The following is a 21,780-nucleotide window of genomic DNA, read 5'->3' as shown; positions in this document are numbered from 1 at the left end:
ATGTTAGGCCCCTTTAAACAACAAACATCAATCATCAATCACTTCTTTGACAGTGTTAAAGCTTTTAAGTGACAAGTACTGCTGTAGGAAAGTCAGTTCATGAATGAAGACACAACATATTTTCCCACCTTGACTGCAGAGTTGTGTTTAGCTCCAAACTATTCCAATAAAACATCAGAAGAATATAAAGAGATTTTAATGTCCTATATGACAAATTTGAGAGTAGGTTTCATGATATTCAGGCATTAGGAAAGGATCTGCAGGTGTTCGCTACACCCTTCTCAGAGGATGTGTAAACTGTTAGACCAGAACTGCAGCTAGAGCCAACAGACATACAGTGCAATACTCATATGAAAGATAAATTTGCAAACACAAACAGTTTGACTGAATTTTACGTTTGTTTTCTATGGGAGAGATTTCCTAGATTGCACAAATTTAAAGCACATATTTTAAGTATATTTGGATCAACTTATTTACATGAACAGGTGTTTTCATTAGTGGAGATTTGTAAATCTAGACAAAGAACAAGGCTCACTGATGAAAACTTGAAATTTGCTTTGCGACTTGCCAGTATGCGAACGATAGTACCAATCATTGATACAATACTATCTAAACGAGCCCAAATGTAGGAGGAGTACACCAGTGATATGTTTCAGTTCGTGTGTTTAATTTGTCGTCATAGTCATAAATGCCATACAAATATTGAAATGTACGATAATGAGAGTGCAAAGAATATGTACAAATCACATAAATTGTATTTTCTTTTGGTAAATGTATATGTCCCAATGCTTCAGTTGATCGTGAAAATGTATTTATTCAGGGCATACTGCACACTGTTGTATATTCCTTTGTCAATGAATAATTTTCTGTTATACTCTATAGTCTGTGTCCTGTTCGTCTCACATGATCCATGCTCCAAATTATTATTATTATTATTATTATTATTATTATTATTATTATTATTATTATTATTATTATTATTATTATAGCCGCTCTTCATATGGTGACATTTCTGAGCAGTAAGTACAGTATGTCTCAAATATTATTACAATATTTTTAAGTCCACCTGTTCAATACAATACAATATAATCCACTATTTTATATGGTTAAAATTTTTATACATAGTACATAAAAGTCAATGGTACATGTTTCACCCTCCTTTACGGGCATCATCAGCCTATATCAATCTTAAAAATAATACATATGGAGTCTTTTTAATCCTATAAATTATAGGGTAAAATGTTGAACAATGATTTCGTAAAATATTATACAATAACATCTAAGACAACGATATTACACCAAAGTGTGTAAAAAAAAAGTAAATTAACAGTTTTTGAAGATTAAAACCTGGTTAAACATGAATATTTGAGAGTTTAAAACTAAAATGGATCCTTTTGTTATATATCATTAAGACTGTGACGGCCTTGAGTGTAAACACAATCATCAAAGGGGGGGATGTTTCTTCAATTCCCATAGTATGAATCCAAGATGGTAAAATCACTGTCAGTTATTTAAAACAGAAGTGTGAACATAATAAACATGTTAAAATGTATACGGTTGATATATCTGAAAGTAGAAAAGAAAATGGAACTTCTTGTGGAGGCATTGCTAATGATAAAATGCACAATGTAACTTCGACATACATTTCTACTCAACACAACACAACTTTACACAACAAGCCTTCAAACACATCGGCACAAGACTTCCACAACAACTAAAACTACAACCACAAACGTAGACGAGAGAGGTGTTGCCACCAACTACTTCTAATTCAAACTCAAGACCTGCTGTTTACTATATTAAAACTTACCAGAGTACATCACAAGTTGGAATATATAACACAATATAAAAAATTTCTTCATGACAAAGGTCCATATCAATATGACGCATACCAGCTTCAGAACTTCCTCGAAGATTACCATACACAGCTAAAATCAACATAACATAAAAGCAAAGGAACTACACAGAAGATAGAAGAATGGAACCTATGTAACATGAACTAAAATTTTTTAACAAGTGTCTACCTATACTTACCAAATTTTAATGTATTAAAACTTTTTAAGTGTTTTATATTATGGCCCATATGTTTTAATATGTCCTACATACTCATGTTCTAACTTATTGTAACTTTTTACCTTGACTACTGATATTTTAATTACATGTTACTGTATACATTTCCATCCCCCATTAGACATCCGGATGTCTAATACAATAACAACTTGTGAATTGTCTAATGGCTGGAAACAAATCATGTACTAGCTGATGATGGCCGTTAAAGAGCCGAAACCGGTACTAGTTTAATCTATTTAAAATAAATTGTGTATTGATTGGTGGAAAAACACTTTTCTTATCTATACTTTGAAAGTGTGGTGGACCGGAAGGATGTATGAGAGAAGGGTCATCATGTCTCTCTGTTTTTGCCACGGTGACAGGTCGCAGAGCACTGTTGGGAGGGATGAGTTGACACCAGACAAGCGAGGATGGCCATAAGCATGATGTGCAGTTGTAATATCCAAAGTTTTTAAAGGGATTCCTTGAATAAAACGAAATGTGGACAGTCTTTCTGGAAACAAAACCATCGAACATGGAGCCTGTTGATCTTTAGATTTTGCGTGTTCTTCTTTCTAAATGTTATACATTCCTCTAGATCCTTTGTTGAGACGAAGTTATTAAGGGCCATTCTACAAAGGGTATAAAGGGTTGATTGCTCCTTGCCTTTTGAATGACATTACATCAATCATCCCGGGTGAAAATTTGAGCAGTTCTTGATTTTGTCTCAAAAACTCCAAAATCCCAATCGTTTGACAGAAAGGAATGTCCCGATAACATGAACTTATAGTCAGTGACTTGGATTTCATTTCTTGAATCCTTTATAATTTCTATCCAAATCAGCAAACTTCCCTTATAAAGACGATATCTGCCTTAATAACATTACAATTTCTAAAGAAAGGAAACAATGCTAATACTTACCAGCACAGTTGCACAGACCTTGATTTTATAGCGTAAATAAACACGTAAAACAACACAGAACAAAACGACCACACGGCCTTGCCGCTTGATTTATACCACTATTCCCACAAACGCACTTCATTCTGGAGTGAGAGGAAGAATGCATCTAATGATCTCAACCGACTCCTATGGGACTTATTGTTATATCACTTATCCACAACAAATTTCCATACATTGTGAGTGCACCAAGTGGTGTAACTAAAAAACTAGCATTTCCTGACTTATACCACTTTGGCTCTCAGCAGCTCAAATGTAAATATGTGAAACATGTAAAAGGTGCAGCATTGCCGTCAATGAATCCGAGTATCTGCAGGCAATTTTTACTGGATCACAAATTTCTGAGTCCCAACATTTTATTGAAATATTTTTCAAGATTTTCAAGAAATAATGAAGAAGTAATATTACCTACACTTGAAGTTTCCAACAATATTATTATTATCTATGCTACATAAGAAGTGAATAGAAAAAGTCACTCTACAAAACTACATTTTTCTCAGACACAAGGTATTAGGATTGAAAATAGGTAAAGGGAAATACTGTCATTAGTCAGTATGAAAGAATAATATTAAGAATTGGTGAATGAAAACAAAAACAAACAAAAATATGAAATACTCACATTTCCAATTTCAAAATTTTGTCTCATTAGGAGATAAAGAGATGCTGATGCTTGTGAGCGAACATCACTCATACTTGAGCTGCAGTGTTTCAGAAGGCGTAGGCACAAATCAGCACATTGCTCTGTTTCTTCATCAAATAAGAGATTAGGGAACTGAAAAGAAATATGGTCTTTTACTTATTTGCAGCCAGTTACAAATTGGGTTATGTGTAACTGAGGTAATACTTACTTTGAAGACAAGAGAACGCTGGGTGGCAAACATGTTTTGCAATACAGAAGTGCTTTGGTTCCTAGCAAGAGCATGCAGAAGCACTTTTAAAACTATTCCTAGTAACCCTTGCAAGTTATCAGCTTGTGAAGCAACCTAAAGCAAACAAACAAAACATAGATAACAAGTATAAAAACTTTTTTCTCCTCATTAGGTTATGGTGACAAGAGTTTCTGAAATGATGCAAAATCTAGGTCAAATATGCATATAATGTAGACAAACACATGACTAGTAGGCATTTGTGATCTTGTGCCCTATGATATTTGTTTCTTCCTTCAAACAAAGAAACACCTGGGCTGACAATGATCCGATAATGATAACGAGTTAAAAGAAGAAATCAAAATGCGGTTGAAGTGAAGAGGCAGGTGGAAGGCTTCAATGACTCTGGAATACAGAAGCTACTACCCAGAACAAATAAGGGTTTGGATAATGGCAATATCAAGGATAGAAAGTCAAGTATGCAGCGATAATTCATTTAAAGTGGATGTTTTCTCAACTAAACATTATGTACATGCTTATTGATCTTTGTATCTCTACTTTCAGGACATGTATTGTATTTCCCATATAAAAACACCATGAAATTCATCAATACTTAAAACAATTACATGTTTATGGTTTCATGTTCTCTGTGTGTGAAAATGCATTCCTTTTTTCTGTAGCACCCAAAGTTTTTGTAATACAATATAATGCCCCTTTTCAACAAATGTAGTGTAAAAAGGATATGAACTGATGTTTGACTGTAAAATCAGATAAGTATCAATGGAAGCTCTCAATTTGATGACAGGCTTCCAATTTGTATTGTTCAAGAATTGTTACTGACCTCGGCTAAAGCTCAAGAAAACTTGGTTAATAAGACTAAAATTTTGGTGAAGGATGCAATCCAAGTTTTGTGATCACATTTAGTGAGAGTATCAAAATAAGTAATTTTGATTCTAGGCTGTGAATAAAAGTGCACATGTTAGTTAAAACTATGTTATACCAGCGTTGCAGTTTATTACATGATTAGTCATAGCCACAATACCTCGCAAATGTGCCTTTTTGTATGCGTGGTGAACTGAAAAATAAATCTCACAGACAAAATACTATCTTTGATTGAAAAAACATACAAATTTTACTTTGATTCTAAATTGCATAAGGAGGACAAAAGTTTTACTCCTTATAAGTGGTGTAATGGATGAATATGAAATTTGATAGTATGCTCAAATAACACTCACTCTTCTATGGAGTCTAGCCTTCCACTGATATCAACAAAATATAAAGACACAGACCTATATTTTTCAGCGATTCCCTTCAGATTACAAATATACCTGAAAAATGGACCTCATATGAGGAAAACTCAAACACTTCCACTGGGAATGGTACTTTCTTCATTCCCGACTATGAATTTTGTTGTTGTTTCAGTCATCAGTCCATAGACAGGTTTGATGCAGCCCTCCATGCCACCCTATCATGTGCTAAACTTTTCATTTCTATGTAACTATTGCATCCTACATCTGCTCTAATCTGCTAGTCATATTCACACCTTGGTCTCCCCTACCGTTCTTACTGCCTACACTTCCTTCAAAAACCAACTGAGCAAGTCCTGGGTGTCTTAAGATGTGTCCTATCATTTTATCTCTGTTTCTCATCAAATATAGACAAATCAATCTCCTCTCACCAATTCGATTCAGTATCTCTTCATTCATGATTCGATCTAACCATCTCACCTTCAACATTCTTCTGTAACACCACATTTCAAAAGCTTCTATTCTCTTTCTTTCCAAGCTAGTTATCGTCCATGTTTCACTTCCATACAATGCCACGCTTCCGATGAAAGTCTTCAGATTCATCTTTCTAATTCCTATATCAATGTTTGAGTGAGCAATTTCTTTCCTTAAGAAAGCCCTTCTTTGCTTGTGCTAGTCTGCATTTTATGGCCTCCTTGTTTCTGCCATCGTTAGTTATTTTACTACCCAAGCAACAATATTCATCTACTTCCTTTAAGACTTCATTTCCTAATCTAATATTTCCTGCATCAACTGCCTTCGTTCGAACGCACTCCATTACTTTTGTTTTGGACTTATTTATTTTCATCTTGTACTCCTTACCCAAGACTTCGTCCATAACATTCAGCAGCTTCCGAATGGAAAATTCTAAATTCCCATAGAGGGAATTAGATATTTTTCACCAATAGAGCATGTCAAAACCATATCAGACGTAAGGCTTTTCAGGCGTTTGCTCTATTAACCAGCGTTTCGTCTTAGGTCTGACACTAGACTCGTCAGAGTGGGATTTGTCAGACCCTACCCACTGACGCTTGTTGTATACAGGTGAGCTTATCAGAAGGCTATTTATGAGGCACAGTCTCATAACTGCATACGGGAGATAAATCTCCACAATGGAATTATTGCCCGCCTAGCAATTCCAAGTGGAAAATTCTAAATTCCCAGAGAGGGAATTAGATATTTTTCACCAATAGAGCATGTCAAAAACAAAAATCCCACTCTGACGAGTCTAGTGTCAGACCTAAGACGAAACGCTGGTTAATAGAGCAAACGCCTGAAAAGCCTTACATCTGATATGTTTTTGACATGCTCTATTGGTGAAAAATATCTAATTCCGTCTATGGGAATTTAGAATTTTCCATTTGGAATTGCTAGGCGGGCAATAATTCCATTGTGGAGATTTATCTCCCGTATGCAGTTATCAGACTGTGCCTCATAAATAGGCTTCTGATAAGCTCACCTGCATACACCTAGCGTCAGTGGGTAGGGTCTGACACATCCCACTCTGACGAGTCTAGTGTCAGACCTAAGACAAAACGCTGGTTAATAGAGCAAACACCTGAAAAGCCTTACATCTGATATGTTTTTGACATGCTCTATTGGTGAAAAATATCTAATTCCCTCTATGGGAATTTAGAATTTTCCACTCGGAATTGCTAGGCGGGCAATAATTCCATTGTGGAGATTTATCTCCCGTATGCAGTTATGAGACTGTGCCTCATAAATAGCCTTCTGATAAGCTCACCTGTATACAACAAGCGTCAGTGGGTAGGGTCTGACAAATCCATTAAAAATTGCCTTAAGCAATCATTGTATCGACTAGGTGGAAAATAAATAAATACTTAATTGTGAAATCCCACTCTGACGAGTCTAGTGTCAGACCTACGACGAAACGCTGGTTAATAGAGCAAACGCCTGAAAAGCCTTACATCTGATATATTCAGCAGCTTCTCGAGATCTTCTGCAGTCTCAGATAAAATAATATCATAGGCAAATCTCAAGGTCTTGATTTCCTCTTCTTGGATTGTGATTCCCTTTCCACATTCCTCTTTGATTTCCTTTACTGCCTGTTCTATGTAAACATTGAAAAGGAGGGGGGACAAACTGCAGCCTTGCCTCACTCCTTTCTGGATTGCTGCTTCTTTTTCAAAGCCCTCGATTCTTACGATTGCAGATTGATTTTTATACAGATTGTAGATAATTCTTTGTTCTTGGTATCTGATCCCAATCACCTTCAGAATCTTAAAAAGCTTGGTCCAATCAACATTAACGAATGCCTTTTCTGACTCTACGAATGCCATGTTCGTGGGCTTGTTCTTCTTAATTCGATCCTCTAAGATCAGACATAAAGTCAGGATTGCTTCACGTGTTCCTACATTTCTTCTGAAGCCAAACTGATCTTCTCCCAACTCAGCTTCAACTTGTCTTTCCATTCTTTTGTAAATAATACAAAATAAAATTTTGCAGGCATGAGATACCAAACTAATGGTGTGGTAGTTTTCGCACTTGTCAACACCGCCTTTCTTGGGAATAGGTATAACAACATTCTGCCGAAAATCAGATGGCACTTCTTCTGTCTCATATGTCTTACACACTAAATGGAATAACCTTGCCATGCTGGTTTCTCCTACGACAGTCAGTAATTCAGAGGAAATGTCATCAATTCCAGGTTCCTTGTTCCTATCTAGGTCCCTCACAGCTCTGTCAAACTCTGACCTCAAAACTGGGTCTCCCATTTCATCAACATCAACAGCCTCTTCTTGTTCCAGAACCAAACATCTTTACTTTGATACAACAGTTGGATATGTTCCTGCCATCTTTCTGCTTTGTCCTCTTTCCCTAGAAGTGGCTTTCCATCTGAGCTCTTAATATTCATACACCAAGATTTCTTTTTCCAAAGGTTTCCTTGATTTTCCTGTATGCAGCATCTACCTTTCCTAGAACCATACAACCTTCGACATCCTTGCACTTCTCCTTCAGCAATTCTCCCTTATCTACCTTGCATTTTCTATCCACTTCACTTTTTAATCGCCTGTATTCTTTTCTGCCCTCTTCATTTCTAGCATTCTTGTATTTTCGTTGTTCATCAATCAGGTCTTGTATCTCTCCCGAGTTATCCATTGATTCTTAGTTGATCTTTTATACCTTCATAACATTTCTTCAGCAGCCCTCTTGACTTCAATTTTCATGACAATCCACTCTTCCTCTATTGTGTTTCCTTCAGCCTTTTCAATTAGTCCTTATGCAACTTGTTCCTTGAAACAATCACTCACACTTTTTTCTTTCAACTTGTCTACATCCCACCTCTTTGCATTTCTTCCTTTCTTCGATTTCCTCAACTTCAGATGGCATTTCATGACCAACAAGTTGCGGTCAGAGTCCACGTCTGCTCCTGGGAAAGTTTTGCAATCCAACACTTGGTTTCTGAATCTCTGCCTAATCATAATGAAGTCTATTTGATACCTTCCAGTGTTTCCAGGTCTCGTCCAGGTATACAGCCGTCGTTTGTGATGTTTGAACCTAGTATTGGCAAGGACTAAATTATGATCAGTGCAGAATTCAACCAGCTGACTTCCTCTTTTGTTCCTTTGTCCCAATTCAAATTCCTCTACTGTATTACCTTCTCTTCCTTGGCCTACCACTGCATTCCAGTCTCCCATCACAATTAGATTTTCGTCACCTTTTACATGTTGTATTAAATCTTTTATCTTTTCATATATCCTTTTGATTTCCTTATCATCCGCTGAACTAGTAGGCATATAGACCTGCACTATTGTGGTGGGCATTGGTTTGGTGTCTATCTTGACGACAATATATGTTTTGCTATACTGGTCATAGTAGCTTAACCGCTGCCCTATTTTCTTACTCATTATTAAACCAACTAATGCATTTCCCCTGTTTGATTTTGTGTTGATAATTCGGTAGTTGCCTGACCAAAAATCCTGTTCTTCTTGCCAACGTACTTCACTTATACCAACTACATCTAACTTTAGTCTATCCATCTCCCTTTTCAGATTCTCTAACCTACCATAATGATTCAAACTTTTAACATTCCACGCTCCGACTTGCAGAATGTCAGTCAATCCATCTTCCTGACGATCGTCCCCTCTCCTGTAGTCCCCACCCGGAGATCCGAATGGGGGACTAGTTTACCTCCGGAATATTTTACCCGGGAGGAAGCCATCATCAGTATATCATTCATACAGAGAGAGCTGCATGTCCTCGGGAGTTAGTTATGGCTGTAGTTTCCCGCTGCTTTCAGCCGTGTACCAGTATCAACAAAGCTAAGTCATGTTGAGTATATTATTACAAGGCCATATCAGTCAATCATCCAGACTGCCGCTCTTCCATCTTCCGAAAGGCTGCTACCCCCCTTTCGATGAACCATTCGTTAGCCTGGTCTCTCAACAGATACCCATCCGATATGGTTGCACCTGCGGCTCGGCTATCTGCTTCATTGGAACACGCAAGCCACCCCACCGCGGCAAGGTCATATGGTTCGCAGGGGAGGACTATGAATTAATAGACATAAAAAATCCTCTATTTCACAATCAATGCTAACACAAACTTGTATGAAATTTAAATCTTATCGTGTCCAAACTTGAGTCATAAGGGTTTCAATTATAAGGATAGAATCTCTAAAAGCCCAGCACTAAAACTTCAGTATATCAAAAGTGAAGACATAGTTTAACTATATATTTTCCCAAGAAGGGCGACTTTATGTACTGCAATGATATGAATGAAGTTGTGCGAAAGTTACATAGAGAGCACACTCCAGACAAGTAGCGGCTCTTTATTGACTGTGCTACAATAAGTCTATTACCCTTTCAGACCTGAAAGAAAACTGGCAGTGTGAATTTTTGTTTGTACGTCAAAAATTGACTAAAATGCTCTTAAATACATATATTTTTAGTTTATTCTACAAAATAAAAATTAACATCTGAAAAAAAGCACCCGCACAATTGTGCGTGTCAGGACTTACTTGACTACTTACAAAAAATGAAAAATTACCTCAATGCATGTGAATATACATATGTACATGATCAAATGTTCTATTTTCCAGTGGGGAATAATTTAAAACAATTAAATCTTCGTTCAAACACAAGTAAACATTACATTTTCTACATTGAGGAGGAGTTTTGATATTATTGCCCTTTTGGCATCAGCAGCTTTTCGTCAGACCTGAATGAAATCTGGAGGTGTCAAAACGTCAAAAACTTACTAACATGCTCTCAAATACATGTTTTTACAGTTTATTTTACAAAATAAGAACTACTGGCTGAAAAAGAGAACCCACACAATTGTGCATGTCAGGACTTCACTCACTACTTGCAAAAAATAAAAAAATAAAAAAAATTCATCTCAGTACATGTGAATATGCACATGTACATGATCAAATGTTTTATTTTACAGTGTGGAATGATTTTAAACAGTTAAAATCTTATACATTACATTTCTCATGTAGAGTACGAGTTTTTCTTTCTCGGTCCTTTTTGTGACAGCACCCAGCACTCCTGCATGCATTGGCTGTAAGGAAACCTAGCCCGCACATATGTGCATATCAACATTCAAAACCTCATGGTATTACGTACGATGTTGTAAGTTCACAATTTACGTTGGCTACACAACCTACACACTTCATAGGTTATATTCTGATATTCAGTAAAGCTTCTAGATTAATATGAATGCAATAAATAAATACTTACTTTAGGCATTACTGCTTCCCGCCATATTGCTAATGAACTGTGTTTTTAAACTTTTCTTCCTTCCCCCTGGTGGTCAAGTACTAAATAAAAACAGCTGAAGTACATGCTACGTGTCCCGCACAAGCACTGCAGTCCGGTCTAGCGCCAAGAAAACGTCAAATAAGCTCAGACATAAATAAAATACGAACCCACACAATTGTGCGTACACAGTCTGAAAGGGATAAGCCATATTAGTTCACACTGAGAATATCAGTTCATGGTACCAATGGCTAACGCTGCAAATATGAAGGAAGCACATCAGAAAATGGGTATCCTCCAGAAAATTGTGAATTATGTAGGTGCTTTGAAAAGTTCTCGGAATGTACTAGAATTAAGTATCTTACCTCGGTGGAACTGCTTTTATTTTTCAACATAGTCTCCCTGTAGACTAATGCATTTGGTTCAGCGATGTTCCAATGCCTTGATCCCATCTCGAAAATGAGATTCCTCCAGGCCTGCAAAATACCTCTCCAATTCGGCTGTCAGTTCTTCCCTTGTAGAAAATCTCCATTCACCGAGGAAAATTTTCAGCTTGGGAATAGATGAAAGTCTGATGGTGCCAAATCAGGTGAATAAGGTGGATGTGGCAACAATTCGTACCCCAGTTCATGAAGTTTTGCCATGGCAATAACACTTGTGTGCAGCGGAGCGTTGTCCTGATGAAAGATGACCTTTTTCCTTGCCAAACCAGGCCTTGTTTTGTGTATCTTTTCCTGTAGTTGGTCTGGGAGGTTTTCATAGTATTGCCCCGTAATTGTTTGGCCAGTAGGAAGATAATCTATCAGCAGAATGCCTTTTGCATCCCAGAAAACTCAGGCCATGACCTTTCCGGCCAAACGCACTGCCTTTGCTTTCTTTGGTGGTGGTGAATCAGCATGTTTACAATGCTTTGACTGCTGTTTTGTCTTTGGGGTATAGTAGTGGACCCAAGTTTCATCTGTAGTCACAAACTGGCGCAAAAAATCACTGAAAACGGGCCAGACTTTGTTCGGACATTTCCAATCTGGTGCGTTTATTGTCCAATGTCAAGAGCCGCGGCACCCATCTTGCGGATAATTTTTTCATACCCAATTCTTCGGTTAAAATATAATATACCCGTTCAGAAGACATCCCTACAGCTTCAGCAATCTCCCGCACTTTCAGTCGACGATCCTCCATGACCATTTTATGCACTTTTGCGATAAATTCTGGGATCGTTACACTTTTTGGCGTCCACTACGCGGAGCATCATCCAAGCTCTCCTGACCAAATTTAAACTCGCTGGTCCACTTGGAAACAGTTGAAAATGAAGGAGCAGAGTCCCCCAGTGTGTTCTGTAAGTCGGCATGAATTTCCTTTGCTTTCATACCTTTCTTTACAAAGTATTTAATCACTGCTCAAATCTCAGTTTTTTCCATTGTCACAAATCATTATGCGTGAACAACAACAAAGAGTTGTCACTACCACACTCCTGCAGCTAGACCACTGACGTGCCATGTGTGATTATTGCGCGGGAACCTCGTTGCTCTAGCACTGACATCTAGCGGTGATTCCGAGAACTTTTCAAACCGTCCTCGTATAATGAACATAAATGGCAAATACGTGGGAATCTGGAAGTTGGTCTTTTAATACGAATGAAATCAGGATACACAGTGGTATTTTTTTAGGACTTCATACAAATGTATGCACCATGGACAGGGAGCAAAGAGGAGGATATTGAGGAATTCCTGGAGAAACTAGAAAAGGAGAAAACTGATGTGGAAGTTGTTATAATTGATGACTTAAATGAATAGGTGGGAAATGAAGCAAGCCAAGTGGCAAAGTGAGAAATTGGGAAAGGAAGAAGTAATCAAACGATATGGATATGGGAAAAGGAATGAAGTAGGAGAGAAACTAGTTGAGTTTTGTGAGAGAAATGAAATGATTGTGGCAACACAAGGTTTTGAAAAAAATCAGCAGGAAAATGACAAGATATCGCTCTGGGGTGACAGAAGAATAAAATCAATAATTGGTTATCTTCTGGTAGAAAGGACAAATTGCAGAGAGTTGATGGATGTAACAGCTTTATCAGGAGAAGCATTCAATGGAGATCATAGAGTTGTGATAGCAAAAATGAGTGTGGAGAAAATGGAAAAATTAAATAAGATAATAAAATAAAAGTGTGGAAATTAAAAGATAAGAATGTACAGGAAGAATTTCTGGAGAGACTGGAACAACAAATTCCAGTTATTGAAGTAGGAAATGTAAATGATGAATGGTCCCATTTCAAAACAGCATTTGTAACTGGAGCAGAAATTCCCTGTGGTAGAACTTCGATGAGAGCGAAAGAAAGGAGACACCATGATGGAACGAGAAGGTGAGAGAAGCAATGAAAGAAGAAAGCATGGCAAGAATGGAATACAGATTTTTTTAAAAAGAAAGCAAAAGGAAGTACCTTGATCATAATCATAATCATCATCATCATCATCACTCGTCCAGCTCCGGCCAGGGGCCTGTTCCACAAACGAACTTTGCAACTTTTCAACTTTGCACTTTTCAATTCTTGCAAAGTGCAAAGTCTTTCTGTTCCACCATGATCTAGGTTGTACTTTTCAATTTCTTCGCAAGTGAAAAGTCTATGCGAATGAGAGATCCAATCATGTTTATTCTATGAGCAAACTGTATAGGCCTAATAATCTATGATTTTAATGCTTTCTTTTTGCAGCGAACTTGATGGTATAATTGTGGTACCGTTTAAGTTTTTGTCATGGGAAAAAAGGTTATTACAAGAAGCTGGCTGTGCTGGAAATTGTCAAGAAGAAACGTGACATCCTTTTTGGCAACTTTAAAAATAACGTCTCAAATGATGACACACATCAATATTAAGGAGAGTACCGTCAACACATCCACATACAGAAAGAAATCCCGTCGCTATATTATGTGGATTATTAGGCCAACCTACTGTAAAGAAATATTACATTTACTGTAACATCTACGACTTTGGTAACAGTTCTGCAAATAATTGATTTTGATGTCGCATGCCTTGCTGCTGCACCGTGCAGCTGGGCACCATTTGCTAACCAATGTAAGCATATAAGAATTTGTTCTTTTTTGGAAAGGAACTGTCTTCTTTTTCGTTGCATGTTTCAATAAATGACCGATCATTTCAGGAATATAGTCAGCCTGTGTTGGGGTAATACGAAATCACTCGCGAAATTCCATCGAAGTGAGGTTATGAAAATTAATCCTGTCTTTGTACGTTCTCATATTGGATTCTTCATCACTGTCCTCACTTGATGCTAACAAAAGCTCTCGTCGTAACGTGTTTATATCACTAAACCAAACTCTATGCCGAGAAACTAGTGTACATACTTGTTAATTAATAGATGAAAAGGGAATCGTCTCTTTGCAAGATTTATAAAAACTTTTCACTTCATTTCTTTGCACTCTGCATTTTTGTACCAATGGAGGAACGTAACAGGCTTGAAAAGTGAAAAGATTCCTAACTTTTTACTTTTCACTTTGCAAGCTAAATCTGAAGAGTGATGGTGGAACAAAATCTGAACTGAAAAGTGCAAAGTTAAAAAAGTTTGTTCGTGGAACAGGCCCCAGGTCGGGGTGTTGATGGTACTTCTCCACCGTTGCTTCTCCTTCCATCATTCTCCTTCAATAATTGTATTCCATCCCAGTCTACCTTCTCTTATACTGCACTTGACAGAGTCTATCCATCTTGCCCTCTTTCTCTCTATCTTAGCCTCCAATGCTTGTTTTGATATCATCCCCTCCTCTATCCTCATAACATGTCCAAACCATCTCAATTTAGTCTTCTCCATCCTATAAGCCCAGTTTTTCCTCCCCTATTTCTTTTCTGACCTCAACATTTCCTACTCTGTCCCTCCTCATCTTCCCTACCATACTCCATAGGAACTTCATCTCACTGGCCTCAATTTTACTCTCATTTCTTGCTGTGAATGTCAAAGTCTCTGATGCATACGTTACTATGGGGGCTTGTACATTATTTCTTTACATTTCATAGGATTCTGTTCTACACCAAGTTCCTTACATTCCCACTTGTACCCTTCAGCTGACCTCCTTATCCAACCTTGCATCTTGCATTATTTCACTTCCCAAATATTTGAAGCATTCAACACCCCAAGGTTTTCTTCTCTGATACTAATGCTTCCTTTTCCTTCTTCTCCTCTTGCCACTGATTTTCATACCGTATTTCTCAATATTTTCATTTAAGGCCTCTAGTTGGATTAGCACTTCCGCACTATTGACTCCACAGTTCACTATGCCATCCGCAAACAACAACATTTTCATATACTTTTTATGTTGCCTTTCTTTCCTTTAGTATTTCATCCAAAACCAATATAAATGCAAGTAGAGAGAATACACTTTCCTTTCTTAGTCCAGTTTGGTTTCTATACCAATCTATTCTCCCTACAGGGTCAGGACACAACTCAACTGAAACAGCTTATATGCATTGCTTTCACTAATTCCCTTGATTGCTTTCCAGATCCTTTTCTTCTCAGGGTTTTCCACACCTTTTCTCCATTAACACTATCGTATGCTTTCACTATGACCACTATGGTCATCAGCTTAGATGGACTGGCCATGTCCGTCAGATGAGTTATACCAGATTTCCACACTAAATCCTGCATGGTGAAATTTGTTCCACCACCAGACCTCATAGAGCCCCTATGAGGCACTACAAGGACCAGCTTAAGCACACTATGAAGATAACAGGTTTCATGCCACAAATCTGGAACACACTTGCTCAAAACTGTTCAGTTTGGTGCCGGACTATCCCTGCTGCTGTCAATCTGTATGAAGGGGAACGACACAGATGTGAAGAGGTCAGGGGAGAAGCACAAAACCTCCATGCAGCAAAACCGTGTCCTCCTACAACAATTCTGTGCAATCTGTGTGAACCCTTATTCCATGCTTATTCGAAAGTACATCCACAGAGAGAAATGAATTTATTGGAAGAAGTTAATTACTCGGAAACTAGTTAAGGTATGTATTAACGTTCGCAATCGCCTTTTTCGCCCAAAAATGCCATTTTAATTTTTTCACTGGAAATGAAAGCTTGAAGCCTCTACTTCAAAATGAGATATAATTCATACATATATTCCAACTGTAAGTATCCGAAAATAAGATTTAAATAGCCACGTGCGCGCGTGATAAGGGGCGTGGCTGCAGTGTCCTGCTTACATGTAAACATCTTGTCAGATTTTCTTATTCAAATTTACCTCTTTGGTGTGACATGCCTCCTGAGTACATAGTTCATAGTTCTGACTAACAGATGTCAATACTTGTATATTCCAAAGACTTTTATTCCATTGATAGGCAACGGATATAAATAAACCTTCCTTGTGGCCAAGTGGTCTTTCACATTGTGACCAAAGAGCTTGTTTCTCTGTGAGTGTGTATAAAATGGGTTCTAAAAGCCGATGTAGAGCAAAGAAAAAGAGAAAATTTCATGGAAACAGACATAGCAAGGTGAATGTCAGTGTTACTTGTGCTATCAGTATAAATAGTGAGACGGAAGGTAGGCCTAATGTAAGGGAATCATTTGCTAGCGATTCTCAGTCCAAACTTTCATCTGTAAATATTGAATCTGATAGTGTTAGTGACATTTACAATATCATTATTGACATAGAGTGCTTTACACGTATATTGTCTGCATTAGCTTGCCCTAGTAGCTTCAGCTGTAGTACAGTTTTTGTAGAAAACCTAGAAATTCTGAGATTTGGTTGGGGAATGTCCCTTGCATTGTTTTGCAGCAACTGTGATTATGAATTCCGCAACTGACAGGAGCACTCATCGATAAGATGCAAAATTATTTGGAATTGCTTTACGTTCCAACACAAGCAGTATTCACGCCATGTCAAATGGCATATGGGCCACACTGTACCATTTGACAGCAACAAAGGACCGTCCCACCCACCATTGGGGTTCTGTAGGAACTGACAGCTGGTGCTCATATCAGTGAGCTAAAGCAAAGAATGAAATAGAACAATCTTAATTCAAACCAGGCCTGTCCTTCGGCATTCTTCAAACAGTGAAGCCTATATATGAGCTACTCACCGACCCAGAAATGTGGATTGACTCAAAATAATGAGTCATTCAATGCCATGGTATGGAGAAGGTGTCCTAAGGAGACATATATGTGGGGCTTGAAACCTTAAAATTAGGAGTGATGGATGCTGTTTGCCATTTCAACTGGGAAAACAGAGTGGAAATACTGAAGAAGATGGGAATTGCTCCTGGCTAGTACACATCATCTGGTGTACTTGAAGCTGATGCAGTACGGTTGCACAAAGGTGCAAATCAAAGTACTGCAGAACAAAAGCAGAGGAGGCAGTACTTGAGAGGCAGAAGGAAACTAAAAGAAGACAAGAAACTTCTAAAAGAGGGTCCAGCCTATAGAACAGGCAAGTTTTTAGGTGCCCAAATAAGTGGGTTATGTTCATAACTTAGTCCTAAAACTTCAGTGCTGTTTTTCTTGAATGTAATTTTTTGCACACCTTCCCACATTTCAAATACATTTAAATATCCTTAAAATTGAGATAGAAAAATCAATGATAGATTAAATTAAAGGTAATGAATGTGGGAATGTTGTAAACTAGTACTTTCTTAATATTGTGAATATTGTTATTGTTGTTATTATTTTTATAGCCATTGTAACACGGGTGATTAATTATTTTTAAACTTTTGTCAAAAATTATGTCTAGCTCCCTTTCTGTTTTTGATAATTAGAAGATCCTAGTTCACAACATTCTATCAATGAAATACTTCAACTTGGTGAAAACAATTTCAAGATTCTAACATTTTTGGAAATTTTATGACATTTTGAAAATTTATGTGTTTTTTTCATTAAACTAAATTTTTGGATGAAGATTGGTATTATGAAGATAAGGCACAAAATTTTGATTGCATTATACGAAACTGTTAGTCTAATATTTTTTGTTTTATGGTACGAAACTCAAAAAAATAGGTTCAGAATTGTGGATTTTCCTTCGAAAAGTTAAAACATACCTTAAGCCACCGTCGCCGATGCTTTTATTAGATCAAGCAATACCATCACCAGATCTTTTCCATATTCTCACTGTTTTTCCATCAGTAAATTTCTTCTTTTTCTACCACTTCTTCCCACACCTGTGGGGTCGCGGGTGCGAACTGTGTCGCATATGTGGATTTGGCCCTGTTTTATGGCTGGATGCCCTTGCTGATTCCAACCCTATATGGAGGGATGCAATCACTACTGCATATTTCTGTGGTGGTTGGTAGGATAGTGTGCTGTCTGAATATGAAGAGGTAAGTGTTGGGATAAACACAAACACCCAGTCCCCAGGCCCGAAGAATTAATCAGAGGAGATTAAAATCCCCGACCCAGCCAGGAATCGAACCCAGGACCCTCTGAACCAAAGGCCTCAACACTAACCATTCAGCCAATGAGTCAGGCTGTTTTTCCATCAGTAATCTCATGATAAATATAGGGTCTATCATAGACCGGCCCTGTCAAAAGCCATACTGCTCTTCTTCTAAATTTATTTCCACCCTTCCTCTCGTCCTCTTTCTATTATTCTCTGCTATATTTTGGCTACTTGTGGCAACAGTGTATGCCTCGATAACTGTCACATACCTTCGTATCACCTTTCTTAAATACTGTTATTGTTAAACATTTACACGAATCATCAGGTACTTGCTCTTTCTTCCATATATACCTTAGCAGCTTATATAATCAATGTATAATAGGTCCTGCTGCCTTTATCATTTCCACAAATATCATCCATCCCTGCTGCTTTTCTTGTTTTCATTCGTTTAATAGCCATTTCCACCTTTGCCATTTAACCCTACAATCTCTTCTGCATGATTTCTCACATTCAGGAGTTTATCGAAGTAATCTCCTCTGGGTCTGTTATTACATTTTCACTCTCTTCGTTCACTTGTTTTCTGTAGATTTTTTTTCTTTTCTCTTATTTTTTACCAATCCATACAACATCCCTCTTCCACCATTTACATCCTTTTCCAACTCTAGTGTGAATCTCTCCCAACATTTTTTCTTTTCCTCATTTACCACTTCCTTACACTGTGGTTCCTCGTGTGTTAGACCCCATCAATTTTCGAGACAAATAAAACGAAAAAATAAATCTTGCATATAAGATAGCCCCCAAATTAATTCATCAGAGAAAAACGATTCCGCTTTGTAGTGGGTATGGCTGTACTGCAGCTCTGATGACATCACATGAATAGGTGAATAGTTTCGTCCATCCGACCCATGTAACGTAAACATGCATCAAAGTCTTGCGGTATGCCTGTGTTCCGTAATTAAGAAATGGCCACCTCTGTAGCATACTTCAGCTCCAATGACAACACACAAATAGGCGAACAGTTTCATATGTTCATGACCCATGCATTATATGCATGGATCAGTCCTGCGATATGTCTGTGTTTTGTAGTTAAGAATGCCTGCCTCAACAGCGTAATGGTTAGCATAATTAGCTGCCATTCTCAGGGCCCGACTTCGATTCCAGGTATTGCTAGAAATTAAGAGTGGCAGGAAGATTGGTACAGTACACGGTACTATGGTACTCGCTTCTCACCTCCATTGGAGGCCTGCGTGAAAAGAGCTGCACCACCTCGGGACGAGGACACGAGTTTAGTTAAAATATATTCACGGATGTTGCTATTAATATAGCAGACGAGATCAATAACACTGTGATCATTTAATATCTTGTAGTCAGGCCAATACAGGTAAATTTAAAACGTGATAAAAGCAATCCAATCCTAAAGGCGGAAACACACTGCTGTCACTTCACGTGAGTTCGCGCGTATCGTGACGCAATCGAACCTGTCAAGAAAGATGTGCTATGCCTTTTCTACACTGTATGAAATGTAAAACGATCACACTACACTCATGTCACGGCTGTTGACGTCGGCTGACGTCATTGTGACGTAGAATCTGGTGACAGCGCTCTTCACGCGGAGCACAATTTTCTACTCTTGCACATATCTGGCGACGTGAAGTGCGAATAGAAGCAGTTTCTTTTAGGATATGGAAGGAATGTTAATTGAATTGGTGCGGGTGCATGAGAATCTGTATGACATAGGTTCGATTAACTAAAGAAATCAGGAAATGTGGCACGAGGCATGGTACAAAATAGGAAAGGAATTTAGATCACACATACTAGTTTTAATAGGGATTCATTTGTTGAAAACAGTCCACAATTGTAATTATGATTGTTATCCCAATAATAATAATAATAATAATAATAATAATAATAATAAAAAATATATTAATAATAATAATAATCATAATCATAATAATAATAAAAAATGAAATGGTGTATGGCTTTTAGTGTTGGGAGTGGCCGAGGACAAGTTCGGCTCGCCAGGTGCAAGTGTTTTGATTTGACACCCGTAGGCGACCTGCGCGTCGTGATGAGGATGAAATTATGATGAAGGCGCATACACCCAGCCCCCGTGCCAATGAAATGAACCAATGATGGTTAAAATTCCTGACCCTGCCGGCCCGGGACCCCTGTGACCAAAGGCCAGCACGCTAACCATTCAGCTACGGAGCAGTAAATAATAATAATAATAATAATAATAATAATAATAATAATAATAATAATAATAATAATAATAATAAATTAAGTCCTACACAAGTTACAAATATAAATTATCCTGTTGAATTAGAGATCAGCGGGCGAGTTGGCCGTGCGGTTAGAGTCGCGCAGCTGTGAGTTCGCATCCGGGAGATAGTGGGTTCGAACTCCACTGTAGGCAGCCCTGAAGATGGTTTTTCGTTGTTTCCCATTTTCACACCAGGCAAATGCTGGGGCTGTACCTTAATTAAGGCCACGGCCGCTTCCTTACCACTCCTAGTCCTTCCCTGTCCCATCGTCACCATAAGACCTATTTGTGTCGGTGCGACGTAAAGCAAAAAAAAAAAAGATATCCAGTTAATCTCTTCTTTGTTCAATGTATTCTTCCATGACGAACTGTTGGTAATTGCCATGGCACAGAGCCCTCAAATGAGTCGAATTATTTTTTGAAATTTTCCCATACTGAAATGCTTGTGTAGGATTCCTCCGAATATATTGCAAATGCAGAGCGTACTTCGGCCAACAATTTCATCCTTGATGAGATATGTAAGTAGTTGAATTCATTTTTTTTTATCAGCCTGAAGTACATCTGAAATTTTTCTGGATGCCCATTTAGCTCCCTTAATAAATTGTGGTATTCACCGTAAATTTTACTTTCATGCACCCACAGTTGTTTGCGACGGATAGTACTCATGGTAACAGAAACATCACAGGCAATTAAAAGATCAGAATCCGATGAATTGGATGTACTATCGTAGTTTGCCATCGGACGAAGTATACTGTAATGTGTGAATGTGAGGACAGTGTGTTTCCTGTCTTCACGCCGCATGCAGTGACATCATCAACCTCCCCTCCACGCTGACTCAGCTCAGAGATGGTTCACGTGAAGTGACAGCAGTATGTTTCCGCCTTAATGAATGCTTTACTCATCAATGTACGTAACAAGTCATACTGCACATTAATAAACATGGAGACAATGAACATACAAAATTAAACATTATGATAATAAAACACAATACCTCCACACCTTTAGATATCCATAAATGCAAGACAAACTTTCCTGTTATTTACCATTTTTGTCGTGAAACTTATGGCATTATCCGTGCACATAGAGATAGCACACGTAATCTAAACAATGCAATTTCTAGATCTCAATTACTGCTGTTGAGGTAAATCCCAATATGATAAATGTAGGGAACAAACATGAAACATATTTTAAAAATAAAGGTCCAGCTTTCAACAGCTGCAATTATCCAAGGAATGCTTCCATTCACTATTTACATTCAAAGTACAACATTTAATA

At 37.8% G+C, this 21,780-nt stretch overlaps 1 protein-coding gene across 1 annotated transcript in view; it reads right to left on the bottom strand.

The window, feature by feature from the left end:
* Nucleotides 1–21,780, bottom strand: part of Zir (Zizimin-related) — a 541,699-nt gene that overhangs the window by 136,479 nt on the left and 383,440 nt on the right. The window contains exons 28-29 of the mRNA XM_067141133.2: nucleotides 3,855–3,989; nucleotides 3,626–3,778 (exon numbers count right to left, since the gene is read on the bottom strand). Coding sequence (XP_066997234.1) covers nucleotides 3,626–3,778; nucleotides 3,855–3,989 — 288 coding nt within the window. The remainder of the gene's footprint in view (nucleotides 1–3,625; nucleotides 3,779–3,854; nucleotides 3,990–21,780) is intronic.

Source organism: Anabrus simplex, chromosome 2, assembly GCF_040414725.1.
Source record: "Anabrus simplex isolate iqAnaSimp1 chromosome 2, ASM4041472v1, whole genome shotgun sequence".
In the NCBI taxonomy this organism is placed as follows: domain Eukaryota; kingdom Metazoa; phylum Arthropoda; class Insecta; order Orthoptera; family Tettigoniidae; genus Anabrus; species Anabrus simplex.
Note: the sequence above shows the minus strand (reverse complement) of the source record. Positions and strands in the feature narration are given on the sequence as shown.